Below are 23,686 nucleotides of genomic sequence, written 5' to 3'. Positions count from 1 at the left end.
AAATTCTTCCCTGTGAGGTTGTTGAGGCCCTGGCACAGGTTGCCCAGAGAAGCTGTGGCTGCCCCATCCCTGGAAGTGTCCAAGGCCAGGTTGGACAGGGCTTGGAGCAACCTGGCCTGGTGGAAAGTGTTGTAATGAGATGGTCTGTAAGGTCCCTTTCAATCCAAACCAATTTTTTATTCTGTGATAACAAAAGGCAAAAAAATCATCATTATAAAATGCTGAAGTTGCTCACCACTGTGAGGGAGACGGTGTCGTGTTGGTGGCTGCTTGATGGGGTCTTGCAGTTCATAGTCCTGTTAACATTTGTTATGTTGATATCTAGTACCTGAGATTTTTCAATGTGCTAGCTGAATGAGAGCCCCTAGGGAAATAAATCCCACATGCTGATAATTTTCAGTAATTTCAGTATTCTTTGTGCCTGTTTGTTTCTTTGAACAACAACAACAAAAAGGCACTTTTCTGCTTCTAAACAGACTGCATTTAAATTTTTTTCTATGAACTAATTTCATCATTCCTTATTTTAGTAGTTCTACATTAAATTTTTGCTGTGACCACACATGGGAAATGCTTCCTTGAAGCTTCCTGTTACATCACTGTAGGGAGGGAATGCATGGTGAACCAGACAGTTCTTCTTCCACTACTGAGTGTTTTGGGTTTGTTTGTGTTAGACTAGGAATGGATTAGTGGGTCAGAAAAAGCTTATGTGAAGTGTTTTTTGTTTTTGATGTTTAATAGTCTAAACACAAACATTTATACACAGATCTGGATGTCTGAAGTATAAAAATGGAGCAGCAGTCTTGGTAAACTAAATTCTGGAATCCAAATATTTGTTCCAGACAGATTTATGTGAAAGTGCCAATAAGTCAGTTGCACTTTTCAAGCTTTGTGTACGAAGTTAGAGACGCAAAGTAAAACTGATGTGATGTTTAGTGGTTTATCTGTTCCATAATTCCTGTTAATCACTGTTGGGTTTAAGTAGCTCAGTGCTGTGCCAGGGGTGTGACTGAGCAGAGAGATGAATGGATCTGAGAACTGTCTCAACAAAAGCAAATGAATGTTCAGGAGTGGTGGCTGTATAACAAGAACAGGAAAAGAGGGGAGGCAGAAATCTTTACTTTAGCCAGAAGTCTTGTAATGGTGAATTTGGGCTTGTGACAAGAGAAAAGAGCTTCAAAACATTGTTCCAATATAAACTGTCATTTGAATTTTTTGAAGTTTAAATTAAACATGTAATAAAAAAAAGGTTAAACTAATAAATTCTAAACTTTAGAATGCAAATTTTTCCTAATCATATGTTGGAGAGGGCAGCAGTGAGCACTTTCTTCTGTTTAGTAATAAGATATTTTTATGGTAATTAGACTTAAGGTTATTTTTTTCTCCTAGACGGGTTTGCATAATGTGTTTAGAAGAGGCTGATTAAGCAAACACCATTAGTCTTGGACTGGGAAAACTTCATTCTTTCCTTCCTTTCTCCCCCTGTTTTCAGAGTACTACTTAAAATGGAATTTAATGCAAATGTGTCTGAAATAGATTTGCAGTGTGTGCAAAATACTTATTTTATGGTAGGTACAAAGTAAGGTGTCACCAGCTCTAGGAGCTCTCAGAAGATGTGCCATCAGTCTGTCAGAAGTTATTTTAAAGGTAAAAAATAAGGATTGCACAAGATGAGGGTTGTTCTTGTATATAAAATAAAAGTAGATCAATTGATGTATTTGTTAGCTTCCTCCTTTTTTTTTTTTTAATAATCATTCTAGAATTGTAATGTATAGTATAACTCTTTCCTCATGGACCCATATTTCAATGTTTTGGGTTTTTTTGTATCTACCTAAACTACTAATGCTAAACTGAAGCAGGACAATAAAATTCCAGATGTAGGAGCCTGAAGTGGAGCAGGAAGGGAAACCCAAACCCAGATAATTTATATTATTCAATAACTTGCAGTCTTGTTTGTTTGTTTTAAACATGACTCTTTTTTAATAAAAGTCATCACAGAATTTTTCTTATAACTTCTGTGAAATGTCCAACCATTAATTTAATTCCATTAAATGTGGAATGCATTGGAGAAAATACTTTAGGGTGCTTAGATAAATAATTTTATAGAGGGAGGACAAGCCTTTCTTGTGTGGATACAGCATGTCAAGAAAGTCAAGCAAAACACAAGAAAAAACATGTTCTTCCCTATGTCTGATCGTTCTTCAAAGCCTTATTAGCAAGAAAAATATAAAATACCATCTGACACTTAGATTTCTCCTCTATTTCTTCCTTCCCTTCCAGCTTGTGATCATGTGTGTGGTCACAAATGTGGAATATATTGGTGCCTCTGAGGGAGTGGCCGTGCCTGTCAATCACAGGCCATAGAGGATACGAGTGACACACAGGAATTAACAAATCATGGATGAGTTGCTATGCCCATAAATTATAAATCTTTTAACATGGAAAAAGAAGTTTAGCTTTTCTTGCTTTAAAATCTGCAAGTCTGGAATTCCTTTAGCAGCTCAGCTTGATAACGTGTTGTCCAGATTCATATTGTCAGTTTTGATGGATTTTTTTCATGTGCCATGCATTTGCTTTAATCATAAATATTTTATTACAACTTTGCCATGTTTCTGGAGCAATGAACTACCCCAATGCTCTTCGTCTGGTGTGTTCTCATGCGTTTTCTTGTTGTCTCCCTCTGCCAAATACAAAACATTGGGAATGTTGTTAATTCTGATGGGAATATCTTGCAAAGGCCTGTATTGTTCTATACATTGGCCATGGTGTGGTTCATTGTGTGCTACTCAGGATGGGTTTCTATAAGGACTTTAAAAAGGGTTTAGCAAGAATTTGATGCAAATAGTGATTGAAAGTCATCGAGGACTGAGCATCTCGCTCCCTCAGGGTTCTGAAAATGTTGATCTGTGTCACAACTGTTTGTGTTTGCAGTGAAAGGCTTCTAAATGGAGACAGTCTTATCCAGAAAAGTCTTGGAGGGTGTAGGTTGTAGAGTGCAGAATTCCCTCTGGCATCAGCATGGCTGTTGGCTGAAGTTGTGTAACTGAGTTTGAGGAGTCTGAGAGGGTCTGGGCGATCCTGCCCAGCTCTGGGGGGGTCTTGGTCCACCAGTGGGACCTTCTGTTTAAGGAAATCAGAGCTTAAAAAACACACAGAGCTGATGAAACCAACCCCTCAGTGCAAGCCAGATCTACTGCGAACAGTCAAATATTTGTAGAGAATGTTATTTACCTATTATTATTGTTATTTTTGGCTTAAGGGCGATGTTGACATATTTTAAGGCATCATAGTAGCTGTGTGCTGCAGGGCCACAGGGGTACAAAACCACTGCCTGAGCACAGGGCATCCTGTATTAGGATGGATATTTATTTGATGCTTTTTTTTTAAAAAAAAAAAAGGTACCTAGGATAATATTATCCCTCTTACAGTTTGCACTTGGTAAGTATTTATTTTTAAGTTGGTAACCCTTAAATTAAGCTGAATATACTATATATTATATATTATATATTATACTATATATATAACACAGTGTGTATGTATATATATGTGTTGTCAATATAATGTTATATATACACACTCTGTTGTATATAGTGTTATATACATATTCACTGTGTTATATAGTATTTTATATATACTGTATATAATACACATATATATTGTATATAATACTATATATAAAACACTATATATATACATAGTGTTTTATATACATATAAATACTGTTTAGCAGCTTTACACTTACTATGTGCTTTAAGTTTATCACTTAATATTCACATTTATTTTGACATGGGATACTTCATTTTTTCCTTATTTCTTTACCTGAATGTTAGGATGGTCAAGAACTGATTCCCCAGCTCTAGTGTGTTTGCATAACTCTCATCCTGCTGTTTTTGGTTTTTTGGTTTTTTTTTTTCATGGACCAGCTTGGCCAACCTGTCTGCTTTTCTTCAGCTGTGTGTTCTCTTTGCAGGAGGCCAAGGAAGAGGAGCTCGAGTCAAGTGGGGATTTCTTGGTAGTTGCGTGAGGGATTACAAAGCTGCATCACATGTGCTCTTCCTAAGTCGTCTTCATCCGTCTGCCCCTAATCTGATTTTAAGTCTGGGCTAGTAGGCACAGAGGAGGGTGTAGATTTGGACCTGGGTTTGGCATTGGTTTGGGTGGGCAGTGCTCCCACCTTGCTGTGGGACAGCGGCTAATTAAACCCGCATGTCTATATTTTAGCAATCCCGTCTCTCTGTTCTGTCCTTGGTAATTCCTCCCCTGCTTTTCCAGAGTGTAAATGACCCAATCTGACCCAAATCTCGACCTCCTTGTTTCAGTTTGAATTAACATAGTCTGTGATTAGAGATCATGGAATCACAGAATGGGTTGGGTTGGAAGGGACCTTAAAAATCATCTCGTTCCACCCCTTGCCATGGGCAGGGCCACCTTCCACTAGGCCAGGTTGCTCCAAGCCCTGTCCAGCCCATCCCCAGGGATGGGGCAGCCACAGCTTCTCTGGGAATCCTGCCATTCAAGACACTGATATTTTTTTGGCTTCTAGACTGTTTTCTTCAGAAGGTTCCTGCTCCAGATCGCTTTGGGTTTAGATTGCATCACTTGAATTAAAACCGGTTTATTTTGTTTCATAAGTAGCACCTTTGGAAAATCAGAGGGAGAAGAGTGTTCCTGAGAAACTGGCTACTGGAATGCCTTACTTTAGTTCATGGTAGGAAGTAGACATTATCCTAATGCAAGGGCTGGTTCAGCTGGTTCAGTATTGTAATAAATCACATTGGATATGTTGGATGCAGCTGGAAGTTAAACTAGAGATGCTCTCTGGATTTGGCTAACTGCAGCAATTATTGTTCTCTCTTTTTTTATTAGCATTTTTAAAAATCTTCATTTAATGGTTGAATAATTCATGTTACTGTTCAGCTTATGAGGCGAAAGAAAGAAGAATGAATAGGAACAATTTCCAGCCAAGTAAAAATTCTACTAAATAGTTTTTTCTTTTTTATTAAAAAAAAGCAGAATTTAAAATTTCTTTTTTAAATACAGTAAAACTTATATATTTTTCACTGAAGTATATTTGTTGCTTTGGTTTAGTCTGTCAGCAGCTTGTCCTCTATCTTCTAATACTTACAGAATTTTCAGTTCACATTCTTGTTTACCAAAACCCAGAACTGCTTTCAAGGGGACTATAACTGTTTTAACATGTAGATTTTTTTTATTTTGAGTGGTCTGTGGTGGATGATGTTGCCGTCATTGGCTCCAAGAAATAAGTTAAATTGTTGTGTGCTGTGAGTTCTGTGTTCATTTGCAAGCAGCTTTCATTAAAGAAAAAAAGAAAAGGAAAAAAAAGTCAATAATTTGTTTTCCTCTTAGAGTCGTTTGTTTCTGGAAGATGCAGAAGATGAGTGGCTTGATAAAATGGTGTTGCCAAGTTCAGCTGTTAACAATATTATCTTTAAATAGTATTTTAAATTTTTTTTTAGTGTCTGTCTGTAGAAAATTATTATAGTAAAGCTACATATCCTGCGGGCGAGTTCTGGAAAAAAGATTATTCTTATTCCCATGGACACGGTCTCAGCTGACATCAATCAGATAGGGAAGTGTGTGATGGTTAGGACTGGATTTCGACAAAATAATAATAATAATAACTAGGTTGGCACGTGGTTCACATCAGTGCTATAGGTTTGGATCCAGGATTACTTAGGTAGGCAGGAGACACTGTATCCAATTCCATAAAGGCAGAGTACAGGGTGGTGAGCTGGAGGTCGGGTACGTTTCCATGTGGAGTTCCGTTTGGGATGGGGATGTTGCTGCTGTTCTCCAGCTGGCAGTGAGAGGGGAAACACTGGGAAGACACTGGGGATGATGAAATGAGGACAAGGGGATCCACAGCAAGGCTGTCATCTTTTAGCTCCTCCCAAAGATTCCCTACAACAAAACAAAACATGTTGATTAATGGAATGATTCATGTTTCTTCATATGATGTCTGTATACATTTCTGTATATTCAGTTTTTTAAATGTTGTGTTGTAGGAGAAGTTTGTAATTAAACAGTTGTGTGTGCTTTATGTGTAGGTGCTCTTAATCCCTTGGGACTGAGGAAGAAAAAAGGTTGTTTCGGTAGTTTTTGGTTGTCTGTCTCCATAACAAATTTAAATTTGGGAGAAAACAGCATACATTTAAGAAAATTATTTCACCTGATAATTTGCAATATTCTGTTAGAAATGTATATTTATGAAGAATAACTTCTATTTTTTAAAGAAAAACATTGATTTTGGATAAGGAAAGTGCCTCTCATCTCTATAACATATGGAAGATATGGGATCATACTTAGCCCTTTCACTGGAAGTAGTGTGCTGGCCTTATCTTAAGTTTTAGGGCCTCTAATTAGAGATTTGATCATTTTATAAAGAAAGAAAGTAAAAAGCATAGATAAGGTTAAATAATTTAAGATAAAAGGCTAGGCCAGAGGGAAGGTGGAGTGGTACCATACAGATGAAGCACAAAGAATATTCACACTATCAGAGCATGTGCTTCAGATTAATTGAATAAAATGGAAAGAGGTCCCAGGAAACGAGTGGAGTGTGCTGTTAATCTCAGTAGAACAATCTGGGCATGGCAGGACTGGGAAATATTTGTGACAGTGGAATGGATGGCACTGGCATTCGCTGAGTCATGTAGATTATTAAAACTACATTTTTTTTTGCTCTGTCTTTTAGGTTGATTTATGTAACCGCTTTTTGTTTGTGCAGGAAGGAAATTCTGGCATGTTATTTGGTGCAACAGGAGCTTTATAATTTGGAACCCACAGGATTTGATTTATATATATGTGTGTATATATAAATGTATATATATTCATTATAAATTTACATATATATTTACACACATATATAATGCGTGTATATATATATAAAAATACATGGTGGGTTTTTTCCTTGGTTTTGCATGAAAAACTATGTTCTTAACGTTCAAAATCCCATCCAGCCAAGATGATTCAATTATTTAATATATAAAAAATTACTGTCAGCATTACATGATTAAGTATATGAGAACACACCTCAGGAAGTATAATTGTTCAGGGCACAAGTCATATGATGCCTCAGGAAGGGGGAAATAACATTTGTTGGAGCAGAGATGTGGAAAGGGTTTGAATAAATATTGACAAAAGGAAGTTAACCTGTTAATTTGATAAACATTATTTCTCTTATTTCCCTTCATGTGACAATTCTCTTGTAAGAATTGCACTAAATAGTTGTGCTTGAGTACTTTCCAGTGGAATATATATCTGAATTTAAAAAATACATTCTAAATACTGTACTGCAATACTTAATATTGGGAATTGTAGCCAAGATGAAGCAGGAATATTTTTTAAATTCTGGATGTAAATAGGTGGCTTTCTTGGGAAACTTTTTAAAGATTTAATGCAATATTGCATGTTGTGTATGTAATGTATCCTAGTTAAGGTGGTTTTTGTAGCAGTGGCAAGAAAAAGTAGTTAAAAAAGAAGGTCACAAAGGGTTGGTAGGTGATGGGTTGGGATGTGATGGGAGGTGATGGGATGAGATGTAACAAACCTGACTCTACAAGATAAAAATACCTTAGATACCAACCTTGGAGATCAAAATCAGTCAGGGATGGATTAAGAGCATCGATGTCATTGCTGAGGTCTCCCTCCGGCATGAGCGTGTCCTGCACTGTCCTGGCTGTGGAATGCTCCGGCAGCATCTTCATCCCACAATTTGGGGGGGTCTGCGCTGGCAGCGGGGAGTCCTGAGTGATGCTGGGCTGAGTTCGGAGCTCGCTTTGAGCCTCCCCAGAAGGAAACAGGCTCTGAGCGTCCGGTGTCTGCTGCATCAGTGCATTTGGGATTTGGGGGAAGCCCTGTGGGGATGTGTAGCACGGAGGCTGCTGCCCTCCCAGTAAATTGGGTAAAGCGTTCTTGGCATGCAGAGCTCCCGAGGCGTGGATGCTGTGTAATGGCTGTGGGATCCCGGAGGAGAGGGAGGGCTCGCATAAGGAATGGGATTGGGCTGCCATCTGCCTGGAAAGTGAGGCACCTGCAACGCCCGTCGGGCTGCAGGACATGAGGGAAGATCTCAGCTTCTCACTCTTGTCGCCTATCAGGGTGTCAAGTTCTTCTGGAAAACAAGAAAAAAGTCCATGACTGACTTATCCCTAACAGAGCCTTGATCTTCGTAGGGTGCAGCAGGAATTTTAGTGTCCTTCAGGCTGGCAAACAAAAGCACTAGCTCACATATATGATAAGAACTCCAAAGGCTGAAATGTTTTCCTAAATTACCATTGCCAAGTGAGTGTATAATAAATTCCATTTCTGTGTTTAAAGGTTGGATACTTATAAATTAATTTCAGATTTTATTTGATAGTACTTATTTCAGTGTTGTTTTTGTCATAGAATCATAGAATGGTTTGAGTTGGAAGGGACCTTAAAGATATCTCATTTCATTCTCCTGCCATGGGCAGGGACACCTTTCACTAGATCAAGTTGTTCCAAGCCCCATCCAGCCTTTTATCTTAAAGTTTAGTAAGATGTCAAGAGAAAATATTTTCTTGGTGAAACTTCTTTGCTTATTTGGAAATATCTACAAAACCAGGTCTTGTTTAATTCTGCTTTCTAATTTTTGTTTTCTTGTTTTGCCAATCACCTGATAACCAGGAAAAATCCTTAAATGCTTTCCTAAGTCACGTATTAATTCTCTTATACAGTTTGGTGCCTGCTACAAAGAAAAGTTCTCAGCAGAACTGCTTGAGAAGTGACACATTACTGACCTGGCTTTGCCATACTCTTCCTTACAGCAACTGGATCTTTCCTCTTCCATTTCTGTAGCTCCTCCTGCATCTTATCAATCTTGGCTGGATTCAAAGCCCACAAACAGCCTTTCCGAGAGGAATTGCCTGACTTGTTTTCAACTTTCTCAAAGCACTTGTTCAAAGATAAGTTGTGGCGCACAGAATTCTTCCAGCCGTCTGGAGCTGTCTGGAGAAACAAATCCAGTGTAAGAATGGGCCTTCAAGGACAAATAAAGAAAAACAAATATGTATATCTCTGTTTTGACTGGTGAGGTGGTAAGAAATGCTGTTAAGTTTGTATCTTCTGCCATGAGAAACTCGTATGTTAGAAGGAAGCCACAAAAATGTTACCGTCATGTTGTGTGGGAAGAGAGGGATCAGATAGAACAGTAACTGATCTTCTGAGCAAAAAGGTTGTCAGAGGCCTGCTGGATTTTTAAGAGTGAATTTGAAAATCACAGGAATTAAGTGTCTAAAGGGTTATATTCTAGAGCTGTGAGCTAACAGGATTTCTATTGGAATCTGTTTTGGAACACCGAGAAATATTTCAAACATTTAACTAAAGCACTACGTGCTACCTGGGCTCGAATTCAGTGTCCAGGCAGACTTCAAAAGAATTTATCATGCTCCTGTAGGTGTAACTTTGTGTGCTGGCCAATTACATAACCAAATGGTTTAATCACAAGCCCTACAGACGAGATACAGGTTTACACATCTGATCACTGCATCTCTGTGCTTTGCATTTATTTTTAACTCAGCAGTGGCAACTGGGAGGGTCTTTAAACTGAATCATTAAAATGATTATTTTCTTGTTTTGAAAAAAAAATCCTCATCTCTGTGTCATAAGAATTGAAAGAAATTAAACAACTCTCTGAAAGGTGGGTGAAGTTGTCTTTGTCTATTGATTCATATTCATGGGCGCAAAATATTTGTCATTGTAACTGTTTATATCAACCAGAGAATTATTGAACAGAGAGCACAAGAAATAAATATGGGTTTCCATAGTATTTTTTAAAATGTTAAAAATTAAAATTCTCCTTTTATGTGTATTAAATTTTCTGTGCATTCTTATGCTTTATTAGTAGGCATCCATCTTGCATAGAAAGTCAGATTTTGGATAGTTTGATAGTCTCTTTAATTGTTGCCTAGTACAAGAAACTTCTTCTAAGACTATCTTTTATAAATGGAGTTCTGTCTATTTTTGCTTTCACATGACACACTGTGAACTTTTGAACACACTTTGATAGAAATCCTTTTATCAGAATTTTATTTTCATATCTACTTTTATCAGGAATGTAAAGTCTGTTCTTTTGTAGCTTGTAAAGAACTATCATGTAAGTTAAGGCATTAAAAACCTTATTGAAGGGCTGAGGGTCAAATTTAATACTGATTTCTTCATTAAAAAAAAAAGGTGTGGAATTAAATATGTGTCATTTACTAAAAGAGAAACTATTCTCCTTTCATAGCTGCACAGTTTCTACCCTTTTGGCCCACCTGATGTCAGCATTTCACTATTCTGTCTCACAGGTGAGACAACATAAATTGTATTAAAAAAAAAAGAAAACAAACTCAAACCCTTTAAACCCCTTTCTGCCATAGGGTCATACTAAACATGATGAATCAGTTTTTCTCCCTTGCAGGTCACATTCAAGTTGCTTTCTGGCAATTCCAAAAGTGAATAGAACTGTTCCTCCCAGGTAAGTTGTGTGTTTAGCTACTGAATAAGCTGACCTGAAAGAATATTCATGTTTCTTGCCCTGCACACGAGGCTACACACACCTCTGTCTGTATCTAGACAGGATAATTAGTGTTTCTGCTAAGATGGGAGCGGCATGGGTTTCTCAGAGGTTTTCAGAACATGTGGGGGTGTAAACTGTGAGATGGTTTTAGAAACGTAAGAGCAAAAAGTACATGGATTGATTTTTGGAGGCTGCTCCCAGGAGCCCAACAGGTTCTTGCATTAAACTTGGCATTGCTGACCTGCAAAAAGTTTATCCAGGCAAGGCTTGAAGGAACACTCAGTGTGTTTGTGCTATGACTCTGACACTGTTTTTTTAAGTGAACGTGATTGTTCGTGAGGGAGTTTTGGTTACTGAAGTTGCTCTTGTGTAGTTGGAATCTCCTTGCTGTGGCTTGGTTTTGATGTTGCTGCGTTTCAGCATAGTGTAGACGAAGCTGTAGAATCATAAATCATAGGATCACAGAATCACTAAGGTTAGAAAAGCCCCCTGAGATTATTGAGTCCAACACTGCCAAGGCTACCACTAACCCAGGTTCCCAAGTGCCACATCTGCAATGCTTGAATACTTGCTGCTCTAGGTTCCATCAGACCACAGACCTTTCTGGTCTCTTGGACCAATGGCACTAATTCCAATTAACAAGATTAAAGCTTTCTTTTAGACCCACTAATCACTACAAAGAAAAAGATGACAAAAAAATGTTTTTGTCCAGCCCCATGGATCCTGACCAGCTCTTGAAGTTTAAAGAGTTCAGTGATCTTGCAAAACCCTTTCTCTTTAAATCTAGGTCTCAAGAGAAGGGAGAGGTACATCAAAGAGTAATTCAACTTTAGCTGTGTAGATGTTTTTTTTAGGACGTAGGAGTTGGATTGCTCTGTTTCAACTAGAAATGAAATTGTTGCATCATAGAAACTAAATTTGCTGCGGCAGCGAATACAAGTTAATTTGACTCGGCTTGTATCATCTAATGTCTCCCAGCAAGATTCTGTGTGCACTTGCACTCTCTTTCTCTCCAACTTAAATTGCTTCCCCTCTCCCTGTTGTATCCTGCTAGTTAGTGAGTGCTGGTAGCAACAACAAAATGTTCTTTGCTGGTCTTTATATTATTTTATCTTGCTGAAGACTCTCCAGAAAAAAAAAAGGACGATCGAGGGTATTAGTTTTTGCCATAATTCTGTGGGCTACTGTAAAGGCCAGAGGTAGACAGGACTTAATGCCTGTAGGTGTAATATTTGATTTCTTATTCTCCCTTGGTCATTTTAAGGATGTTACAGTCAAATACTTTTGACTGTATTTGTAAGTAAAATGCAAAAATAAAACTGTCACAAAATAGTGAATGTTCCCTTTGTACCCCCTGTACCAAGTAGTACCCCCTGCACTATTCTTTCCCTGTAATCCATATGACAACAGCAACCTCGTTCTCATCTACTTTAAAATGAATTAAGAAAAAGACAGGAAGCTCTGAAAAACCACGAAGGACCAGGATGGTGACACCTGGCAGAGCCACAGTCCTGAGTCTGAAGGATTCTGTCCATGTTGGCAGCAGCAGCAGCAGCATTTTGCTTGAAGCTGCTGATTAACTTTTATAATCAATTATGTTGTAAGACAACGGAGAATTAATTTCAGTTTGGTCTGATGAATAAACATGAACATGCCTGTAAAAATTATTAATAACATTCCCATCTCTCTCTCTGCTTGAAACTCTTGCTGTTTTTCTGTGGATTCCATTGGGATTGAGTACTTCTGATTTATGATGCTAGGCATCTTTATATTTTCTCCCTTCTTTTGCTTGTAACAAATGATGGAGTAATTAGTGATTCTTTTGTGAGGAAATCTGGGACTACAGAAGTATGATGGATCCTGACAGTTCTTCCTCCATCATAATGTGTATTTTTCTCTGCTTACTGACAGATTCAACCTTATTATTTTTTTTTTTGTGCAAAAAATTTATCCTCAGTTAGTGCCCAAAAGCATTGCAAAATTGTATCAGAACATTTACTTTTAGCTATTCTCAGTGTTCTTATTATAAGTGTTTGAATTGCCTTGCTTTAGCTGTTTCAAATTTGGTTGAATTGCTGCAGGGCTATTTACAAGAGGAAACAGGACAGACTCACTTGCTTTATTTTAATTTTTGGGCCTTGCTAACAGCTGAGGTCACCTGCTCTGGACTTCAGCGAGACGGTTTTGAAGAATCAGCAGAAATAAAGCTCCATGTAGATCAGCAGGTGACGATTCCATTACAGCTCTTTTAAAAATCTCAACTAATCCTCCTGCTCTTGGATCATTTGCTGACTGAGCACTTTCCACTCGCATTCCAAGCCCAAGGAACCATTCCCTTATAGCATGGATTTAAATTTCAATAGTGCTGCTGCAAACCATACACCCTTCCCGTCACCAACGTCATGGTGTAATTATGAGCTTAGTACCATTTATCATATATTAGACTTTTCTTGGTACAGGGCATGCAAGTGATGCTGTTGCCCAAGATGGATATCCCAGCTCCAGAATGCAGTGAGATAACCTGGAACCTCTGCTTCCACACCAGTCTGGAGGTGCTGCTGATGGCAGAGGAAGCTACAAGACCAGTTCTGCCTGTATTTGAGATCTGAGAGGAAGGAGTGAATGTGTTTTGAAAATTATTCACCCTTTTTATGAGTTGTTAGTGAGGAATGGCCACTGTTATACACCCAGACTCACAGCTGGAACAGTTCTTAATATCTTTTTGAGTTAAATATTACCACATTTCTTCCTGCATGTAAAATGCTGGGTAGTTTGTGGTCATGAATGTATACAGTGTGTAATTCATTTGATATTAACCTCCTAAGAAATTATCCCTTTTCATAGCTGGAATCCCATCCCTTACTCCCTCTGCTGACAGGTAAGCTTAGAGGGAGATTCTCCCCCCTCCCAGTGGAACTCACCTTAAAGTAAGGAAAGTGTTCCGTCATGAAATTGTAAATCTCACTGACTGGCAAACTCCCTGTCTTGCTGTTTTTGAGAGCCATGAAGATCAGGATGCTTTAGGGAGAGAAAGAAAAGCATTTTAGCCTCTTCTGCTTGACTCCTCAGAACCAAAAATAGACTATTTTCCAAATTGTGTGTAATTACTGTGACTTTCACTGCCGTAGCACAAGTACAGTGATGCTTAAAATTTCCACTCAGTTGCTTATAACAATATCCTTACACTATGTAACTCCTACAGGTAATTCTAAAGCTCACATAGAAGTTCTAACCTGAGTTTCAAATAAAGTAATATAGAAAGTGAAATCAAGACCTTCAAATCCTGCTGGTGGGTATTTATCTAAGGTGTGTCTGAAAGCTTAAACTGGTGAAGGCCACAAAGAGTCTCAAACTGACAGTGACAGATGAGTAATTAAAATTTAATTGTCTGATCTACTTTGTTAGATTATTTGGGGTCCAAAACTGTGTGGTGACTGACATATCTGTTATGTTTTCTAGGCATTTCCTTGCCTTAGCAACTGGAAAAAAGTAGTTTTAATACAGGTGCTGGGAAGGGCAACTAAGTGGGATCAGTCTTGTGCTGATGGCATTTGTAAAATTTTGTATTAAAGAAACATTTAGTGCTTTTTTTTTTGAGGGGGGGGGGTGATCAAGACAATGCTTTGTAACATTTAATTTCTCTGTGCCTTGGCCCCAGAGCCTGGAATATCTTGATTTGTACGAACAGGACAGAACACACCGGGAACAAGACAAATAAGAGTAAGCGTGTTATTGCAAATGATGCTGGAACCAGGCCATGGGTAAACAGTGTATTTCCTGTAACATTAGGGCTTGAAGAAATATTGTATTACCTGTAGGAGTAGATGGGCTTGGGAAACAGAGGCTGCTGGGATTCTTGACTGCTCTGAGGAGCGATTCTTTGGTAAGGGTAGTGTGAAGAAGCAATGTAAGTCACAGGGTAGCTGCCTCCTGAGGGATACTGATGGGACAAGAGAGATGTTATTTGGCTTAGCAACAAGCTCCCAAAAATATTTCCTGATAACAGTATTAAACAATGTATTTCTGAGGATATTGCGTGGGGAAAAAAAAGTACTTTATTCTTTATTGCCTGTCATGCTACTGAGTTCTTGTGAAAAATGTGAGGAACTGTACCCTATTAATTGTCTCCAGATAACTCTTAATTTTATGGATCTAAAGCACGTCTCCTTTCAACCATCTCTTTTGAAGTTGAAGTATCTCAGTCTGCTCAGCCTCCCCTGAACATGCAGACAAGTAAATTAATGGTGTAAACTTATTTACATAAAAAACCCCAAAACCACCGGAATAAAATACTTCAAACAATGTGCAATATGGAAAAATGAGCCCATCAAGTAAAGCTGCTAAAAATATAGGAAGAAACATTGCAGTTTTGACTGAGCCTTGTTTGATTTTTTGTGCTATTTTATCTTTGTTTTATTTTTTAGGTGGAGAGGGATACAGCAAGGTAAAAATCTGAAGTGTATAATATCTAATCCCAAGGGAGTAGCATCCCAAAATCTCTGTTAAAATTGCTGTTATTATGCAAGGCAGGGATAAACCTGGCAAACAACAATGAAAACTTTAGTGGATGCATCAGAATATATAAAAAATGAGTGTATTATTATGGAATAAGTTAGTAAGATCATTCCAGGGGTCAGGAGAGCAGCATGTGAGACATTTTTGAGGTGGTTTCATGTTGCCTGTCTCATGCTGAAGCTGTTGGGCTACTCCCTGTCTGTACCCTCACAGTTAATGCCAAGGAACAGGCATCTCCAAGAGGCCAGGAGTTTGTGTGCTCTTCACCACCACCTCAAGTGACTCTTTTTTTCCCCCCCCTCATTTTCTGCATCAGAAAGCTAAAGAGAATAGCCAGGACCCCTAAAATCAGGCATTATTTATGCCACCCTCATCCCTCCTGGGGACCAGGAGCAGAAGCTACTGAGGTGCTGACCTATCTCTTAAGGAGATCTCTCAGCTTGTCCACCTCCCAAGACATACTAAAGAGATGGGATAGATATATGCCAATGCCAAAAAGTAGGTGAGAGAGTGGAAATAATCCACATAGATAACCTGGATTGTACCACAGTTTCTGTAGACTTGCTCTCAACTTTTTAACACATCAGTTGGTCTTTTTCTTTGCCAAATATTCCGTATTTTTCTTTTCCAAGTTACAGCTTAAGAAGTCTGCTGGTAAGAGACTTTCAAGAACAAAGGAACACTACCCTGCTCAGGTAAGATAGCATCAGTTGGCTCTCTGGGAGGCAAAAGCTCCTGCTGGACTCAGAGCTCCATGTGAGGGGAATTTCTGACTCTTACAGATGAACCTTTCCAGATACCAGGGTGAGGGCATGGCCAAAATTAGGAGTCATGTCACATGCTACTGGAAAATCTACCTGCATGCCTGCCCTGGTGCTCAAAGGTTGCTGAGCCCTTTTCTGGTGTTTTACTGCTCAGCTCCAGCAGTTCTGTGTCATGAGGTTTGTGTGGTTCCTCTGAAAAATTATAATGTAGCTCTTGAGACTTGTTGGGAAAAATCCCTTTTTAATTAATTTATGCACCTCCTTAGTTTCTTATTGTAATCCCTTTTTTTGGATAAAAAAAAAAGCTTCATTTGCTCTTGGTCTTTGTCCCCTTAAAACATGCTTGAGAGGTTGTCATGTGCTTGCAAAATATTCACAGTTTATTTACTTATTCTGGATTTTTAATAATTTATTTAAGTTTCTCTGTAATTTTATTCTCATTACTGGAGTTTTACTGCCTATTTGCTTTTATCTTTCTAACACTGAACTGCCTGAAATGGAATGTGGAAAGCTAGACTGAATATACTCAGTTGTTTACATGGTGAAAGAAATGAAATGAACATAATTAATTAATATTTTTGAACTAAATATTAGGCAAAAATAGAGTCTCCAGAGCACCTGTGAACTAATTTCCATGTGCAGTTCTGTGCTTCCTGCTTTGTGTGTTGGGTGTAGATTTTTCACCAGAGCAGAAAACTGGGCAATTCCTACAATAATTCTGACTTTATTGGTTTTGGTGGCTCTTTGAAAGGAAAGAATACTAAGATGTGACTGGTATTTGATGTCATCATGAAAGGCAAGACCGGGGTGTTTTAGGGATTATTTCTGTTTTATTGGTTTCATTAGTCCTTTTTGAGGGAGCAGAGGCTGGGGAATGGTCTGGAATGACAGGCTCGAGCTGGTTTTACAGTCGCACAACTGGCATGAAAGGTGTCCGTGTTTTATGGTGGGTGGGTGAGTGACTCCAGTCAGTGTCTGCTACTTCATTCGGGTCAATAATAAGTAATTCCTCTCATGATTCATCACTTGTGTTGTGTCCAGCAAAGGGGAAGGTGAGGCCGTTTTATCATTTGGACAAAATTAATGAAGGGGTTGATCTCTCTCATCCCTCTAATGAAAACCGAGGCGTAGTTTGAACATCCTTCACTTCAGGCTAAAGGGCCCGTTCTCTGGAGTGTAACTTCCATGGTGCTTTAACTTGCACTGCTCCATTCCAACTTGAAATGTAAAGCATTAATCACGGAGCTGCTTCATGCAGAAGATGTTATTCCACTCCTTCTCAGTCTTGTATATCCCACGTTCATCCATTTTCCAGTATCTGATTGTGGCACAGGGACAGCAATTCTACCTGTTGAGACTTTGGCTGCTTATACTTATTGTTTTGGTTTTGTTTTTTTTTTTTTTTCCTCTGAGTAGTAGAACACATTGCCAGACTTTTACCATAGTAACATTCAGAAGCACAAGTATTGGAAAGTCCAACAGAAACCTGCTGCACGTAAAGAGATCTGTCACGGTGCCAGCTTGCAGGTGGATGGAAGACTTTCCTCTTAGTGCCTGTCGTATCTTGCCTGGTGGAGGTGTATTTCAGCTTTAATTTTGGAGGTTTTTTGAATGTGGTTAGTGCCAATGTATAGTAATAGCACCGGTATCACATCAGAGGGGACAGGGGAAGGGTGCCTGCCTCAGAATGAATAAAGAAATCAAAACTATTCAATGAATTAACAAGCTAAGTGGAGTTTCTGCTAAAGCAGCACACAGAAATGGCATTTATATGGTGAGTGAGGTGTAGGGTGCTGTGGCATATCCACAATGTCTGTCCTGCAACCCAATGGGGAATAGTTTATCTTTGAAGCAGGGCTTTCTTTGGCAAGTTAATCCTTCATCTGGGACAATTTTCTTCTAAAATAACAATAAGCAAATAACTGGATTTCTAAGTTAGGATGGTAGTGTACCATCACCTTTTCTTTTGTTCTATTTTAATTTTATTATTACCTTTTATCACTTCTATTGAGTTTTGGGCTAACAAGAAAAAAAACACAAGTAAATTAATTATGGTGGTGTAAATAAGAATTTAAAGATAGTTGCCTTTTTGCCACTTGATTGTGAGCAATAAGGTTCAGTAAATTCTGGCTAGAGGAATGTCAATGTGGTAGGTAAAAGAAAAAAGCCAGGAGTAATGACTGTTTCAATGACTCAGACATGTAACACCATACAAATTAACAACCCTAATGAAATATCACAGTAACCTCGGTTTTGTTTTCTTTGCCCAGTGTAAATCACTGCTCTGTCAGTCATATTTTTTATACTTCTTGAGCAAGTTGAATGAGATGGTAGAGCTGATGCCACAATATCTGTCATCAGTCACTGAGATCAAAGGAGATGTAGCTCAAGTATGAGCTTTTATCCTAAAATAGTTTATATATATGACTTTCCTGTAAGCTCTAATGGTTTAATGTTTCAGATTTGTGCTGTTTTTATATAAGGATTTCTCCCTATAAGTCTGAAAAATCCTTGTTACCTTAATTTCACCTCAAGTTTTGGGCTTTCTTTTTTTTTTTTTTCTTGTTTTAAATAGGGTGTTTCAAGCATATTTTTATCTTGAAATAAACACTACTGAAAAAATTACTGAAAATTTTAAAAGTTGCAAGTAATTGAACATAAAAGAGGAAAAATTCAAAGCATTGAACAGCACCACCGTTTATATCTAAAGGAAATTATTTTTAGTGCTAATAATATAGTTACATGCAGAAGAACAACCTTAATATTGCACACTCTCCTGCATCATCAGCATTACTGTCAATTATGCTTCAGCTGAATAATCTTTCACTGAGGATGATGTAAGAGGCAAAAGATTGTGAAAGAGATGTGTGTGCCATCAAGCACAAGGGGAGTGAACATCATTTTGCTGTTCAAATTTTACTTTAAAGTGTTTTCCTATGTTTGATCTGAATTTTAAGTGTACAGTCACATATATTTAGTTTTTTATTCTGAAGTTAAAGCACAGTTAATTCCCTGGGATCCTGAAATGCCAGCAGTTATGTGAATAATTTATCAGGCTTCAAAACATGTTTTTTTGAGCATAATGGTGAAAATATAAATATGGAGTACCAAGATTGTTTATACATTCTTTTTTTTGTTTTTCTGAATGACCATTTTAAAATGCATTTAGCTGTGGTTCTTTTAAGATCTTATTCTCATAAACGTGTATATATAAACATGGCCCTGAAACCCTACAAATTTAAAGGTATTGTTTAATCTTTTTTTTATATTAATACCAAAACTATTGTACCATTAGAGTGCTGGAAATATAGGGATTTTGGTGCACATATTACACTGACCTGATGGAAAGGGTGTGAGGGGCAATACATCTGCTGCACTTGAGGCTGGTAGCAGTACAAACCAGGCTGCCCTTCCAGTGGGGATGTCCTAAGCTTCATGTCTGAATCCTGCTGGAAAATATTTAAGAAATGAGTAATTAGAGAAAACACCTTAATTTAAAATAGAATAATTCTGTTAGTCACTGTTCGGATTTGCCTTCATTATATTGACATTTTTGGACTTCATTCTGTCACAGTAAGTGTTACAGAGAAGTTGTTTTATATTCCAATGGTACAAAATAAGGGGTGACCCCCCTTGAAAGTGTTCAAGGCCAGGTTGGATGGGGTTTGGAGCAACCTGGACTAGTGGAAGTTGTCCCTGGCCAGGGCTGGGGTTTGGAACAAGATGATCTTTAAGGTCCCTTCCAACCAAAACATTTCTGTGATTCTATGAAGACCTTAACCAATTCCTGCATTTCTATAATTACAACTTTAAAAAAGGAAATCCCAGGTCATGTTCAATTCGAAGAGCAATTCAGAAAACATCAGTCTGTGTTTATAGATTGAGATGCAGGGAATGTGTAGGAATAGAGTAAGAATCTTACTGTTTCAAGAACCTAGTAGCACTTATCCTTCTGCTTTAAAGCAAGGCCATAATGATCAGCTTTTATTGTATTTTAGTATGTCTAATATATGTTAATAAGTACATAAATTTTTTAGTATGTCTACTAAATATTTTTATTATTAGTATTTTTATGGTATATTAGTAGGAGCACGTGTTAGATTTCACTTGATATCCTGACTCCAAGCAAATGCCACATCCAGTATTAATAAATGTCTGTGTTATTTTGGTGACAATCAGATAAGATTTACAGAAATCCCAGCTTGCCAGAAGTGTGGAAGTGATTTAGGAGTTTGATATCTCTTGCTGACAGAACCATGGGAGACACTGACAAGCAGCCACTCTGCTCCTGAGTAGTTACACGTACTTGTAAAGGGCTCCTGCAGAGCTGCCTTTACATTTTGCACATCTTGCAGCCCAGGGATTTGGGAAGACAATAGGAATTTTTTTTCATCAACTGCTCACAGGTTTTGCATTAAACTGCTCTGACCTAGATGAGTGTTTATCCAGGAAATAAGAGATTTAGATCAATTTCCTCCTTAACCTGAATGGCTTCAATCCCCAGGTATGTTCCCTGACAACATCTCTCCATTCCCTGGTCTTAATCCAATTAAGAATTTTTTTCTTTAATCCTTTTTTCTTTTGGGAGCCCTGAAATTCTTCGTCTCACAGCCATTTAGAACCAGCTTAGGGCCCTCTCCTGGCAGGTGGAGTCATTGTTTTTGGCTGCATTAGATGATGAAGATACACTTTACACCTTGAATCACAGCAGAGGTACTGTGGAGATACTGGAGGGTAATTGAATTTGCTTTTCAGGGATCTCTGCTGCCCTAAATAGACTCTTGCCTCTATCTTGTATTGGAATTCGGTAACTTAGCACTTCACATACCATAAATAGGTCTGATATTTAAATGTTGATAGCACTGATAATTCAGAATTTCTCTATTTGCACCAAGAAAAGTGTAGGTCTGCTGAGGGGTTGTAACAAATCTGATATACGTCCTCATGCTTGAGAAATACTGTTTTGTGAACTTTTGTATCATGAAAATACTAGCTGATGACAACTACTGTTGTCAGGAAGAACTTGGGATATTTAGGATTCGTGTATCATGTCTAATGGAAAATCATTTGACCTTGTACATCTTTCTGAGGATTATTTTCCAGTAGGGAAAGGCCTTAAATTAGAGACTTGGACAAATGAATATGGATATGTCTAAATATGTTTTTCCTGAGCTCTAGCCTACAACTTGACAGGAGACTAAACGTCCACGTAGTAATGTTAAGATAATAATTTGAAAGGTATATTTTTGTCATTGAAAACAGGAAAAAGAAATATAAAAAAATACTGACCATGACTTGAGAGCTGTGATCCTGACCCGTGGTGCTGTACTGGAGGCTGTTACACCATGGTTGCTCCGTGGAGATGTCTGGGATGTGCGTGGGAAATGACTCTGACTCGTCAGGACCTGTAGATCCTGATAGACCCTCAAAACCATCGATGCTTCTATGATTTTTAAAAGGTGAAGCTTCTGATGGGAGGGCTTGGTGTGCTTCCTGGAAAACATCTTCGCTGATCTGCCTCTTGTAAGGGTGGAAGGGGTTCCTGCTGCTCTTGAGGAACCGGTCGTAGCTTCCTACAGTGTTTTCCTCGTAACTGTATCTCCTGAATTTTTCAGTACTGAAAGATGCTTTGAATTTGTTCTTGCCGCAGTGAATTCCTTGGTTTGTAGGGTATCTCCCATGAATTTGATCCTGGGCTGGGGAAGCAGGGCTGGGGCTGTGAGAAGACTCTGAGCTCTTCCTTTCTGTCCTGACGTCTGACTCATATGGTTGGCAGCTGTAACTGAGATTATCCTGCAATGAAATATTGGCATTTATTTATTTAGGATTCATGTGAACAAATTTTTATTATTTTCATAATTTACTTTATATATTTTTATAAAATGTAAATATTTTAATTATATTAAGAATGCATCATGGATAAGTATAATATTATTAGTTCTAGTCACCTTCATGCAGAGAAGCCCTGAAAGATCTAAAGGGTTTTCTGATTGTTTGGTATCCAAAGCTGTTCAACAATTAATTAAGAAAAGTAAGGCCAGGTTGGATTGGCCTTTGATCAGCCCAGTCTAGTGGGTGGCATCCCAGCCCACGGCAGGGGGTTGGATAATCATTAAGGTCTTTTCCAACGAAACCGTTCTGGTGTTCTAAGAGAAAACTGAACTATCCTTGAAAAACAGGGTGTCTTAGGTAGCCATTGACTAGTTGGTCTGACAATTCCAGAGAAAAATGATGCATGATCAAGTGATGAAAGATTAAATGACAGGAATGTGATAAGTGCAAGTCTTGTTGTATGCAAGTTTAGTCAAATAAGCTTGATCTCATACTCTGGTGGTGTTACACACTGCCAGATAGGTTGGTGGTTACATCACTTCCCTTCATTAAGGTGGCCACACTCATTCTAAGAGACAAGTAGGCTCTGGGCAGACATTTTAACCTTCTGCCTGTCTCATCTCCTCCCCTCCCTTTTGCACTTTAGCAAAAAGAAAATAACAGCTACTGAAGTGCTCTTTAATCTAAAGGAGAAAGGCTTAACAAGAACTGGTGTCTGGATCCTGACACTGAAAATATGCATATTTGCCCTGACACCAAGGATGAGTAACTCCTTGGATGCCTTTGAGAAGACGTGCGTCAGTCAAGAGCAGGTTGTTGTGTTCAGGGAAGGGGGAAATGGAATGTTCCGTGTTACAAAAAAACTCAGACCAGGTTATTGAGTGCTCCCTTTGCTCCTTCACCCCTCCAAATCCAATTTGGTTTTACAGTGTTTTAGAACAGCTTAAGGAATATATGCCTTTATGGAATAATCAGCTTTCAAGAAGTCCCACAGGGAAGTCAGCACAAATTCAGTGGTTTCTGCAGTGGAACATGGCCCAGCTTTTCCAGTCATTTTCATGTGTGTTAAAGCCATTGATGTTTTGTTCTCTCATGGATCCCCGCAGAAAGCAAATCTGGCCTCATGGCACTTTTAGCTTCTCACATGAACACAAACTTGCTTAGTTTATGACTTCTTAATTCTTCCTTCCTTGCTCTCCTTTTCATTCCTAATACACATGCTTATGATATCTTTTCTTAGATTAGAATTAAAAAATTCCTCTTTATATTTAGTTCCATTAAGCTGTATGAATGGCAGGGCTGTCAATTCTCCACTTGGAATTTTTGTAATAAAAGGATGACAATGGTTATTTTGCTGTTGCCTGATGAGAAACAGTACTCTCAGCTGTACTTTTGTTATGAGACATGATGAATATACAGGCAACAGGACAGAGATCATGTTATTCTAAAAAACTCCCAAGGGATTGTGAAGTCCTTGAAGTCATCCTTTACAGGCAGGGAGGAGACAAAAAGGCCCTGATGTCTCTTTGTCTGCCTTTTATTTATTTATTTATTTTAGAAACAGAATGAGAATTAACTTTAAATATAGCATTTTTCCAGGATTAGAAGTTGGATAGATAGATTCTCTGTTTTGTTTTTAAAGAAATAGAGGTTTTAAGCAATTGAATAAGAAATTTAGCATGGAGCTTAAGATAAGCTAAGGAGGATAACTCAGGTTTTTACTCTTCAAGAATAAAACTTTCAGTGTTTGCTTTGTTACCAGTAAGTTTGGTGAGATTTAGTACAGAAATAGCTGAATATTGTATTTGAACTTTGAAGAAAGAGAACAGGTCTGGGCCAGCTTACTCACACTTTGCTGAACTGGGGATATTGAATCCCCCTGTGTCTTCATGAAGTCTTGTTGATCTCTTTCCAGAGTGTCCGAAGATGAAAATTTAATATTGGATTGATCCTGGAGTAGCGAAACCATCACCAAATCCACGCCAGACACAAATCCTGTTCTGACAAAATCAAATTACAATAAATATTTTTTAAAACT

General features: G+C 38.2%; 1 protein-coding gene across 1 annotated transcript; it reads right to left on the bottom strand.

Annotated features, from left to right (window-relative positions):
• Window positions 1–5,078: 5,078 nt before the first annotated feature.
• On the bottom strand, window positions 5,079–23,617 carry FOXN1 (forkhead box N1). Its single transcript, XM_027660387.1, has 8 exons — window positions 23,498–23,617; window positions 21,106–21,609; window positions 19,155–19,265; window positions 14,350–14,477; window positions 13,459–13,555; window positions 8,778–8,985; window positions 7,601–8,128; window positions 5,079–5,919 (listed from the first exon to the last, which is right to left on the bottom strand). The coding sequence occupies exons 1-8, from the start codon at window positions 23,615–23,617 to the stop codon at window positions 5,657–5,659; spliced, it is 1,959 nt and encodes a 652-aa protein (XP_027516188.1). The 3' UTR covers window positions 5,079–5,656.
• Window positions 23,618–23,686: the final 69 nt, after the last annotated feature.

This window comes from Corapipo altera, unplaced genomic scaffold (genome assembly GCF_003945725.1).
Source record: "Corapipo altera isolate COAL_440 unplaced genomic scaffold, ASM394572v1 271, whole genome shotgun sequence".
Lineage (NCBI taxonomy): Eukaryota > Metazoa > Chordata > Aves > Passeriformes > Pipridae > Corapipo > Corapipo altera.
Note: the sequence above shows the minus strand (reverse complement) of the source record. Positions and strands in the feature narration are given on the sequence as shown.

What these genes read in the sequence shown, in the direction of transcription:
- FOXN1 (XM_027660387.1), bottom strand. Translation starts at nt 23,617, where the DNA reads ATGGTTTCGCTACTCCAGGATCAATCCAATATTAAATTTTCATCTTCG. An exon ending in CCTCACACCCTTTCCATCAG is followed by an intron (nt 14,478 to 19,154) that starts GTCAGTGTAATA and finishes TTGTCCCATCAG; the next exon opens with TATCCCTCAGGAGGCAGCTA. An exon ending in AACACTTTCCTTACTTTAAG is followed by an intron (nt 8,986 to 13,458) that starts GTGAGTTCCACT and finishes TTGTTTCTCCAG; the next exon opens with ACAGCTCCAGACGGCTGGAA.